At 40.1% G+C, this 12,457-nt stretch overlaps 1 protein-coding gene across 1 annotated transcript; it reads left to right on the top strand.

Annotated features, from left to right (window-relative positions):
* Positions 1-91: 91 nt before the first annotated feature.
* dclre1a (DNA cross-link repair 1A (PSO2 homolog, S. cerevisiae)) lies at positions 92-12,121 on the top strand. Its single transcript, XM_071462314.1, has 9 exons — positions 92-811; positions 2,092-3,483; positions 3,575-3,708; positions 5,097-5,215; positions 5,748-5,891; positions 6,210-6,355; positions 7,925-8,079; positions 9,183-9,324; positions 10,849-12,121. The coding sequence occupies exons 1-9, from the start codon at positions 382-384 to the stop codon at positions 11,013-11,015; spliced, it is 2,829 nt and encodes a 942-aa protein (XP_071318415.1). The 5' UTR covers positions 92-381; the 3' UTR covers positions 11,016-12,121.
* Positions 12,122-12,457: the final 336 nt, after the last annotated feature.

Here is a 12,457-nt window from a genome sequence, read left to right as displayed (position 1 = left end):
GATGACTACGAAGTTAAACCTCGCCAGATTTGTGGAAAGTGCTGCTGTGTTTCTGTAGTTGTCTTTACTACATTCATCGTCGCACTGTGGCGGTAAGCGTTTGTGCTGCTAACCTGGTGCTAGCATGCTATCACCGGCGTGTACACAATGTTTGTAAGAAAAATAGCTCTATACTGTGATTATTAATTATGAAAAACTATGTCAGCAGCGCCATTTATCCTCACAACATCGAGGAATCCACCATTAGTCGTTAATCTACTGTAACGTTTATTATTTCCGTCAACCGCGGGATGTTGTTATGCAGCAACTCTTGTGTAACATCTGGGGTTGTGAGGGGGTCGTCGGGTAACACAAGCGACGTTACGCTTTCTTTCCCTCCAAATGTCACAAAAGGACGACTCTGAAAATGACATCTGGGAGTATAAACCTCTGGAGAAGAAAAAGAAGAGACAGAAGTCACCGCCTGCAGTTAAGACTGCCAGAAGAAGAAGATGTACTGTCAGAAAAACCTCCAAGAGAGACACTGCTCACTCAGTCGAGGCACCTGAACGCACCGAAAATGTCAACACAGCTGAAAGTGGAGGTTTTAGTATTGCTGTTCCTGTAGACGGAGATCAGAGCTCAGAGACTCATAATCTACCCTCAAAGCTACCTCCTACTCATGAGACAGCCCAAACAGACAATGCTGCAGAGGCACCAGTCTCTGGAGACTTTTGTCCAATGTGTCAGATGCCCTTCTCCATCTTGGTGGTACAGTCCCAAAGATGGCATGTCGCTGAGTGTCTTGACACCCCGAGGGAGGGATGCAAAGGTACAGACATCTCTTCATCTAAATGTTGATTGATACACTTGATACCAAACAAATGCATAAAAGCTCTTTCACAGTTTCTGATTAGCATAACACATGATCACCACATGAGAAACCCCTCATTAAATTGTCTGTATGTATGTATTTGTGATCTTCTTTTTACATACGCCTGTTATCCTGAATTCAGGTGCACGGAACGGAAGAAACCGTACACTTTTTATTACCCTATACATTAGTGATAACAAAAATAAATTACTTAAAAGGAATACCTCAGCAATTTAATACTGTACTTATAATACTACTAGACTTACAGGACAAAAATAAACAAAAACAATGGCCAAAATCAATGAAGCACAGCACGAGATATCCTAATTCTGAGTCCCAAAAATGGTCACAGCTTCAAACACACGGGATCCTACATTTCCCATCATACCATAATGCAGTGGGATACAACAATAACAGACAGATCCTTCATTATGCTGCCTTCGTGCCATATGGGATAGATGGCAGACATGGGATAGGTTCCCATCCTTATGACATAACCTCTTGAGGTGTCATCTGATAACTGTATACTGTATTACAGAACTGGTCATGTGAGAATTAAAAATAATTTGCATTGACAATATAGCACTATATCCATTAAACTTGGCTTTAATTGCCTTTAACAAGAGACTGTGGTTGTATTATTAACCTCCAAGTTGGATACAAAGCTGCTTTCACAAAAATCAGACTTTCCCAGTCAGAATTACAACTTGGATGTTAAGGAGAGCATTATTTACAAATTAGCAACTGGTAATCATGGTAATTCCCACATGACATGAACATGGCATCAGAGCCTCTCTGACAAGTCCATGCCCCCAGTTTGTAACACAGGCTTTTGTTCAAATTTTGAAGTCTTAAACCCAATTCAAGAAAACCTTGACAAGATAATCTGTGTTATTTTCTTTAGAAAGCTCTGATATGTAGAGTCAGGGGACAGCTTATTTAAAAATAATGTCGGGATCTCTGATTGAATTGAGTATTTATTGTATTTTAAACTTGTATTAGTATTAATTGCATTATTAGCACTAGTAGGGCTGTTTTTCTACCTCTTCAGAGACAGATGGTATGAGAATACTTTTTTTTTAATACATGGTTGCTTATAAATAGATGTAATAAACTAAACTAAAAAAAAGCCTGCATTGCCAAAATGCCTTTTCAAATTTTGAATGTAGGTACTTTTGAATGATTATGAGTTTGTACCTTGCTCAAATGAACCTAATTTTTTTAATCTGTTCATGCAGAGTGTCCAGTTGGTCTACAGTGTTCCTCCACCATCCCAAACCATTACAAGAAATTCAACCACACACTCCTGGCCCACAGTCGAGCAAACAGTGACATAGCCCTCCTCAGTCTGTCACAGCAGGCCGAAACCAGTGGGGAGACCAGCCTCAGTTGTCCCTCAGGACTGAGAAACAATGAGGTGGATGGGTCTGCTTTAGAAAGTTCACAGGACAGCGCTGTCAGTCTGTCTGTCTCCCCTTGCAATAATATCACTGGAACACCTCCGTCTAAACTTACAAATGGACTTCTGTTTCTGCGCTCACCTGGCCCAGAGGATTTTAAGAAAAAGAAAGGCTGGTCATCCTCTATTAAAGGCCACAAGTCTACCAGTGCTTCCCAGGAAAGTAAAACAGAGGTTTCATCCACTCCTGTAAAGGAAGACAGTGGAGGACAAGCTTGTGAAGATTTTCCCAAAAGTGAGCCTCTTCCTGAAAATGACAATGCCATCTCCTACTCTCCTCTTTCTGAGTTCCCTGCAGAGACTGAAGTTAATGATGATGAGTGTAGAAAAATCCTTTTTCATAATGATACATTTGAAAATGAGGACGAAGACTCAATGCTACTGTTTAGTGGCGGCTTCTCAAGTGAAGATGAACTCCTAACTGAATTTATAGATAATTTGGAAACCAATAATGTGTCAGTAAAGGACCTGTCTAACTCCCAGCTGGAGAGAGTTACCTCATCAGCACCCACTAATCATGTGGCTGCTGCTGCAGTTGGTGAAAACAAAGCTGATTACACAGGTGAAAAAGAAGCTCTTGGTAAATCTACCAATGCCATCAGTCCATCTAGCACTCAGTCTCCACAGAGTATTGTTTTGGAGCGCCTGAGAGAAACTCTTCTAAGCTCAGATAGCCCGCATTTCAAAAATTTGAATGACAGTATTCATTTGGAGCAGTCTCACACAAATCCTCAAGTGCCTTCATCTCAAACCGCCACTGTCCAAAGAGCGCAAACCATGCCGCCACAGAGGGGCCAGAACAAGGCCGGTCAGGCTTCCTGTCTGAAGCAGACAGACATTGGGGTGTTTTTTGGCCTCAAACCCCTCAAGGAGAAGGAGAAAGAGGCAGAGAGTGGACCATCCGCACTCAACGCCACTTCCATTCCTACACTTAGTGAGAACGCGGGTAAGAGACAAAGGAGGCAAAGGAGAGACAGGACGAGGAAAAGTAAGGCTGACACAACCACGGATAATTCACAGGGGACAGAGACTGCAGATAGCAGTGATGTCGTCAGTGCTCAGGGAGAAGTAAAAAGAGGTTGGACCAGAGGATGGAGGCAAAGAAGGAACAGAGTGAATGCTGATGGAGAAGCCGAATTCCCACGTTGTCCGTTCTATAAGAAGATTCCAGGTCAGTGAGGGACCATATATCGTACTGCTGCATGAACCTGGGGGTTAAGCAGTTTTATTGTAATCTAAAGTATCTGTAAAATTTTGTTCAGGTACAAAGTTTGTCATAGACGCCTTTCGGTACGGGGAGATCGAAGGCATCACTGCCTACTTCCTAACACATTTCCACTCAGACCACTACGGAGGGTTGACCAAGAACTCCACGTTTCCCATCTACTGTAACAGAGTAAGTTATCTTTCTCAAATATTAATGACTTCTAATATTATTTAATTGCACTACTTGGTACTGATACTATGTATTTATTTGGTGGCTAAGTGGCTGACTGGTTGTGCATGGATTAGCCATATGTTAAGCTACACCACTGTATTTAAAAGTAGGAGTCAGTTACTTTACTGTATAGCCTATTTTATGAATTAATCTGCACAAGACTTTGGCCTTTTTAGCCTTTTTTGGGCAGGAAACCATCATGGATTGTACTTTTAGTTTTATGCCGTGAATGAATAGCAGTCTCCTTCAAAGGCCTGTAAGTCCTTCAATTCTATAGAGGATATTCACTACTTAGAGGTTGGTACAAACATTTTTCTTTCAAAAATCCTATTTATTTGCACCTCATTAAAAAGCTTCCTGTCTGCTCTTTTTCCCATGGAATTCATAAAGTAAATGCTTCATCCATTCGTTATCTCAGTGCACTGCACAGACTCAGAGTATTGAAAATTTGCCTTGCAGTTGGCAGCTATGAATACTAATTCACCAGTGGCTCTGACCATATTGGAGCTGATTGAAATTTGAAGACCTTTGGGTCAGTTGTGCAGAAAAACACTCCATATCCAGGAAATGCAGTTTGACTGAGTCTCAGTTGGTCTCCTCCTCCACTCTGTTGTCACTGTGTAGATGTTGCAACCAATTAAGGTGTAAATGAAGCAATAAACGGAATGGGTTGAGGTATTCAGCCAAACAAATATAATATTCAGACTTTATATTGCCTCTTTCATATTTAGATTTGACATTTTTTGGATTGTGCATTGTCTTATTGGGATATTTAAAAACATAAAAGCTCTATAGAAAATAAAATATAAAAATGTGTGTGTGTGTGTATATATATGTGTATATGTATGTGTATATGTATGTGTATATATATATATATATATATATATATATATATACACACACACATATATACAAGTTAACAAACAGCATAAACCAAGAAAAAAAACATTCTTACCATAGGGTAGGCTGGGCCCAAGACCTGATCCAGAATGTCTCAATAATTAAGTGTATATGTGCTTCCAGTGTTTCTACTTTTTAAATGGGGACTCTATTAAACACAATATAAATCATAGCATAGTATTTTTATATAGTTTAAAATGTGTCTGGAAAGGAACTTTAAATATTGTCAGTTGAGGCTTTTTCATGGTAAATGTGTTTGGTACTTTTTGAGGGGTTAGTTAATTATTTGTTTGTAATGTACACTGTATAGAGTAATTATACTGTACTTGCTCGACCAGGTTTTTATAAACTCACCTAAATCCTGCGTAGCATTTGTGTTTTTCTCGCTAGTGGTGGCAGCTAAATCACTAAGTAAACCCCAGAGAACACCTGTCTGTCATTGTCAGATTACAGGTAACCTGGTGAAAAACAAACTGAAGGTGGCAGAGCAGTATGTGCACATCCTCCCCATGAACACCCAGGTCAATGTGGAGGGAATCAAGGTCATCCTCTTGGACGCCAACCAGTAAGTCATCCAGTTGACATCAGCCACTGAATAGTGATCATTGACTTAGTAGTGGCCACACAGTTCGTGTGGAGTTGATACTGCAGCCATCATTGTGAGCATTAAACTGTCAAAAGTTTTAAAACTGGCATTTTAGAGGAAAATACTGTGGCGGTATTAGTTAAATTTACAGTAATTTCAAATTCCGGCGGCCCCAAGATAACTATCTAGATTACAGCTGAAGGACTTTTTTTTTTTTTTTTTTTTTTTTTTTTTAGGGAAACTCTAACTCTGTATGGCAGTTTCTTCTGTCAGTTTGTACCATTACGTTTGAATTCATCTCTAATTATACCAACAGTTGAGATGGCCAGTCCCTTTTCTAAAAACCCAAATAAATTACTACAATATCTGCCATATTATTTGACAGTCAAAACTTCTATGAAGAGTTTACCATACCAAGATTGTTCTTCAGTTTACCTATTCAGAGATACTCTGTGCTCTCACTTGCTGTTCCTTTTCTCCAGCTTCACATCACATCTGTCTGTTGTTTCAGTTGTCCAGGAGCTGCCATGCTGCTGTTCTTCATGCCTGATGGACAGACAGTCCTCCACACTGGAGACTTCAGAGCTGATCCCTCCATGGAGACCTACCCTGAGTTACTCAGCTGCAGGGTGCAGACGCTCTACCTGGACACCACGTAAGTTTTATATATTTTTTTTTATATATATATATATATATATATATATATATATATATATATCTCACACAACATACTAGTGCCAAAAGCAGAACTGTGGTTGTATTGTAATTCTCTCAGCTGTGTGTATGAGCTAATGTATAAATACAGCGACAACAGCTCCCTGAGGATGATTCCTCGGTCCCTAGTTCAGATTAAATCCCAGTTTGGGTAAACCATACCACAACTCCATGTCTTTAATCTACTAAACTCAGTAAAAGTGATGCAGAAGCCTTGAGCATACTCAGATCATCAGTCTAATCTTTGTTATCCCTATAGCTACTGCAGCCCTCAGTACACCTTCCCCAGACAGCAAGAGGTCATCAGCTTTGCAGCCAGCACTGCCTTTGAACTGGTGACACTCAACCCACGTACACTTGTGGTCTGTGGATCCTACTCTGTGGGGAAAGAGAAGGTCTTTCTGGGTAAGTGTTTGGAGCTTATGCATATATTTAATATTTGTTTTAACTCAGCTTTTTAAGTGCCTGACTGCCACTAGAAGAGAAAACATTCAGACTTGGCATGATTTATAACCACAGATTATTACATACTGTAGAATAATGGGTTTTGTCTAGACTGAATATCATCCAAAGAAAGTAACCCTTTTGACTCAGCTGATGTGATCAGTGAAAGCATGTTATTCCTTTGGAATGAAATCCTTGCATCCTCAAAAAATGTAACCATCATCAGGATTTTTTTTTTCAGCTTTAACTTTAAAACATTATAAAATGGCTTATATTGCGGTTGCATGTGCTCATAGAATTAAAACCCATATTGATAAAACTCTTAACACTAACCTTGCACATATCTGTATTTAGAAATTAGGCACTTTAAAGCTATTTATTTTTAGGTGAGGTACAAATTATTAGTCATCTTAATAAAGCGCAGCAGCAGTGTGTTATGCTGGTCTCTTTTTCCTTACCGCCCTTAAAATCAGGGAAACTCAGTTGCCTCATTTTGAGTTCTGTGTAAATAGTCAGACAGCACATGTCACAAATACAATGATCTTGCGATCATTTAGCTGGTTTAAAAATCAAAGTAATCAGAGTAGTCGTCCAACCTATTCCCATGGGTACCCACTTCAGCTGAGAATAATCCGAAAACAAAGTTGGGATGGAGGTTGCTGTGTCTTGCACATAATTTAACATCAGTCAGATTGATAAGTGATATTTTTGATGGCTAATTATATTTCTGGAAATGACATGGTAATTTATTCATTTGGTTCTGGGAATAGTGATATGACTGATGTGTTACAAAGACTGGCATTTCCACAACCACAAACTGACGGACACAAAGCAAATGTTTTTTTTTCCTCTCCCTCTGTAGCCTTACATCACTACCTCACCTTCCCTCCCATTGAAAGGTCATCAGATACGTCTTTTATTGAAAACGGGAACAGTTTGGACAATTTGGATGAGTTTGTTTTGAGAAAAGAGCCTCTCAATATGTGTTGTCCTCATGTGGAGGCAAGCTGTCCTGTGGTGACACATGAATAATGGTCTGTTCCTCTTTGGTGTAGTGAAGTGCTCAAAAACTAATGTTGTCCTCACAGAGTGAACAGTGTGCATTCATTCTGTAATCAACTTTGCTTCAACAAGCTCTGCATGACATTGGAACGGAAAAACAGGAGCTGATTCAATTGTCTGTATGACTGTACTCATCCACTTTGTACTCTTGTTATTTCACAACAGTATTTGTACACTTACAGCGCACACTTTACAAGGCAGGGGACGCAATACATTATATTCAGATTGTTTTGAAAGGAGGCATTAAAACATTTTTTTTTTTTTTTTTTTTTTTTTTTTTTTTTTTTTTGTAGGAATAAATGGGAAGCCCTGTAGAGTTTGCACAATCTGTTCCAGTCAAGTTCTTCAGAGCAGCTAAACTTAACTTAGGGTTTCTTAACTGCAAGTACATACTGGGTCTCAAAATGAAAAGGCTGAATTTCCCACATTCCTGGTTCTTTGACTGACCTTGTTCTGCTTCTTTCGTAGCACTGGCAGAGGTCCTGGGGTCTAAAGTGTGCCTCTCTAGGGACAAATACAACACCATGTGCTGTCTGGAGTCAGAGCAAGTCAGACAACGTATAACCACCGACTGGAAGGCAGCCCAGGTCCACGTGCTGCCCATGATGCAGCTCTCCTTCAAAGTAGGTGCAGCAGTTTTCTCTGCTCTGAAAGGAGCAGTCATTTCTGTGGGACCCCGAGCCCTCAGGTGTATAAAAATGTTATTTCAGCAGCATGTCTGGGAAACGAAGTACATCAGCAATTGGAGTAAAACAGCTAGCTAATGTATCACATCAGACTTGTACCCCTCAGGCATGAGTCCTTGTCCTCCAGTGATAAACACTGAGCGATGACTTTAACCATTCATCTTATAGTAAACTAGTGAGATGAGGTGGAATAGAGTTGCCTCTTACAGTAAAATTATTTCTCAAATGGTCTGCAGACCTTTTTTTTTTTTTTTTTGTGTAAACTGTTCTTGTGATTATTTCTGGACAGTCTATTTTGATGTGCAAACACAGCTTTTATTCTGCTTAGGGTCTATTCAAATGCAAGTATCTGGGAAAGGAGTTAAAATAATTAGGAAATGCTAATTATGATGACCCAAGCACATCTCCCTAAAGAACTAAAGCATTTCAATTTTCCATCTGTATAAGCACAGATAAGTCTCAGGCTTTGTATAATTCACGCATTGCTAGGCACAGAAAGGCTGACGTGTGTGTGTGTTTGTGTGTGTGTGTGTGTGTGTGACATGCAGTTTGGGTTTCCACTGAATGTTTATGCAATTGGACAAATTACATTGAAATAAATTGAAACTGTATAAAACATAGTAAGATGTTTGCACCAATTTATAGTAAAGTGGACATTTCCTCTATTTTATCAGCCAAGTGCTTGATTGAAATCAATAACTATATCTATATTATATCCGGGTCTGTGTTTTTGATTAGTGAATCTCAAAGGCACAGTGAGACCCGGACTTGGGTTTAGTCAGGAATTTGAGGATGATGCTTCCAAGTGTTGCTAGTAAACTCAAATCTCATGAGCACAAAGGCTGCACAAACACATGTGTTTGTGCAACTCTGTGTACATTTTGGAAGAGAGCTGTGTGTGTATAAACATAGATTTGACAGCTGTTCTTGGTAGCAGTGGCTCTGTGATGACACATCTCGATTCATTCATAAATTTGAACATGTAAATTCTCATTTCCATGTATCCCCCTCGTCACCGTCACTTATCACCTTGTCTCCAGAAACTGCAGGATCACCTGGCACGGTTTTCCCAACGGTATGATCAGCTGGTGGCCTTTAAACCCACCGGCTGGACCTTCAGCCAGCAGGTGGACTCAGTGGGAGACATTCAGCCCGAGATCAGCGGCAACGTCTCCATTTATGGTACGCATTAATTACCCCTCTGACACATCCTTGTGTCCAGTCATTTGTCAGACAGTATAACAAACACATGAGAGTATCAATAGAGAAAACCATGAATAATCAGCTATGAGACCTAAAAAGATGGGCTCCAATAGTAAATCCTAAAAATAAATACATTCAGGCAGTAAATGTTAATGCTCTTTCCATTCTTTACTGACCAAAAGCAGACTCTTACAGTGGTAAATGACCTTTAATTGTCAACCCCCCACACACTGCCAAGACTTAATCATAACAGCAGCATATTCCCTGCCAGAAACACGTCCCCCCACCCCTCACCCCCACATTACCGTGTTAAGCCTACAGCTCCCTCTTTCGGCAAGGTGAGGAGGAGGAGAGGGAGGTTCAGGGAAGGAGTAAGAGGATTAAAAATAGACCGTGTCTTGGTTTCAGGTTCACCTCAGCCAGGTGACAAGAGGGTGCATGACTAAGACTGATGCTGAGTCTTGTATCTTCAGTCATGGACAGCACCACAGGAGGGTAGTCTAGCATTGAACCCCGGTGCTGAAATGGGTCATGACTTGATTTGCCGCTGCACATTTGGCTTGTTTTTCTTCCTGTGTACCGTTTCATGTTCTGAATAGATCCATCAACAGCATCAGCCATCTGGCCCCTAACCTACAATCACCAGCTAGAGGCTTTTGCGACACACACTCGCGTATAATTTCTTCCTCCTCAGCAGTTTGTGTGTCACTCAGGCGGAAGCCAATTTGTGTGCTCCTTCTCCCTCTCTCTCTCTGCCTTGTGTTTATCTCCTCCTCCTTGCCCTTCCCAGCCATATGCTACTACTGCTGCTAATATTGTTCTCTGCATGTGGGAGGACTCACTGTATACTTGAGTGGGCTTAGTTTCAGCTAGATCTCTTAAAAGCAGTGGTGGAGCACATTAAAACCTGTGGAGGGATGAAGGAGGACAAACAAGAGGCGGCAGCTCTGCAGCAGTTTCAAGCTGTTTTCTTTATTATCACCTCGAATCAAAAAAGATGTGACATTTGACGGGCTTAATGTTTTTCATCTAAAATCTGCCAGTCTGAGCCTGTGGGCCGCTCTGTCGAGCATCTGGTCCCTCCTGAGACGTTGCCCTGTAGCTTGTCTGACTGGCTTCCTCATACTTTTAGACATCTGGCTTGGTGACAGCGTTTTACCTCGAACTAAGTGTCCTCTGTATTCACTGAGCTTGACGTTTCAGAATAGATAAATTAAATAGAAAAATATCACAGCAGAGAAGCCGAAGGTGAAAATCATTGCTCTGAAGTCCCTGAGATCGGTTCAGTTCCAAACCACCGCTAGCCTCTCTCCCTTCAGGACTTGTCTCATTAATAAATAGTAAATTAAGATAATTACAACACTTGAAATAGCCCGGTGAGGAAAAAACAAAATGTGCGTCATCTTCATTTGAAACTTTTTGACAAATTTTAAAGCGAAGATCTGTTTAAAGTTCTAAAGATTGGGTACGTGATGATGGTAAACGCCTCTGTTTTCTTGTCAGGAATCCCATACAGCGAACACAGCAGCTTTCTGGAGTTAAAGCGTTTCGTCCAGTGGGTCCAACCTCTCAAGATCATTCCCACAGTCAACAATGGCAGCTGGGCGAGCAGGAAGGCTATGGAGAAGTGCTTCACTGAGTGGCTCATGGAAACTAAAGCTAAACTGTAGCTTATTTACCAGTGTACTATTAAACTCTGCTGCTTGTTGGTGATAGGAGAAAAACCAATCAATTTCCATTACTTGAAATACCGTATGAGCATGGGAACAAACATATTTTAAGACACTAACTACCTATGTTATTAGTTTTACTGAAGTTGCTTGCCTTCGACAGCTGAGCTCATAACAGCATCTCAACGCTGATAAGAGGTATAAAGGTTTTCCTGTTATCCACAATGGGCCGAATTAAAATAACTGACAACTTTGTTTTGTCGTTTTGTGTAAACATGATCTGAGGTCATACATGTATCATGAACCGCAATTAGACCCCCGTCACCCAGAAGTATTTTACATTGGAGCTGAATTAATTGGATGTGTGGCTGCTGCCCGTTGTGGCCACTTCCAATTATACCACTGTTTGTCAGCAAGATGTGAGCGCTGCTTTGAAACCGTGCAATTCCTGTTTCCTAATGTCTGTGTATATATATATATATATATTTTTTTGTATGTAATCAAAATTTTTATGCAGAAAAAATAAATGTTTTTTTTAAATGTTCTTTTAACACTTTTGTCCTTTTGTTTTTTTTGTTTGTTTTTTTTGGCAGCATTAACCTGCACATCATGAAAAAAACATTGTACATGAGCATCAAGATGAGCTTTATTATTTTCTTTTAAAATTTGCAAACTTGGATGCATTATCTGGATTTTCACTCTTAATATACATCAAATGACATCTCTGCTATTCAAATCATGCGTACTGAGGGATTTGTGCAGCATCAGTGCTTCTTTGGCAAATACAGTATTAAGGTGGGATGCCACTTGTGAAGTAGCTCTGAAAATGTAAAGTTGTTTTGAAGAGGGTGCTATCAGACAGCAGAGACGTGGTGCAAAGAGAGAGAGAGAGAGCTTTTTGAATCTCACTCTCTGTAAATGCGGCTTTTCGCAGAATTCCCGCACGATTTCTCCTTTCATGTGGAACAACGTCAGCTTTTTCTCCTCTGCCTGAGTTGCATGTTAGGGTGAGTGAGGAAATTGTTGGTCATAAAATCTGAAAATTAAAAAGATTCTTCACATTGAAAATGTTTGTACTGTAGATTCCTACAACAAACCCACATATATGCAGTCCACTATATTTTAATCTAACAATTTGGTTTTCACATTTAAGAAATGCAACCTCTTGCCTCGCTTCCTACTTTATATCATGCTTGTGATATCAATGAGTCTCACCCACTTTACTTGGTGACTGATACAATAACCAGTCTATTACTATGTGCTCTAAGCAAGGGATTCTCAGTAAGCCATGTCTAATAATAATGTCATTTGGTATTCCTCCCCTGGGCATGAATGAAATGTATCAAATCTTGCCAAACTGAAATTGGATTGACTTGGGTGCTCGTTGAAATGTCTTTCTATTTCAGTCAGTAGGTATGTCTCATGTATTGGTGTCTGATTTT

Source organism: Trachinotus anak, unplaced genomic scaffold (genome assembly GCF_046630095.1).
Source record: "Trachinotus anak isolate AG129_WGS33_773 ecotype Australia unplaced genomic scaffold, CSIRO_AGI_Tana_v1 ptg000025l, whole genome shotgun sequence".
NCBI classification, from domain to species: domain Eukaryota; kingdom Metazoa; phylum Chordata; class Actinopteri; order Carangiformes; family Carangidae; genus Trachinotus; species Trachinotus anak.
Note: the sequence above shows the minus strand (reverse complement) of the source record. Positions and strands in the feature narration are given on the sequence as shown.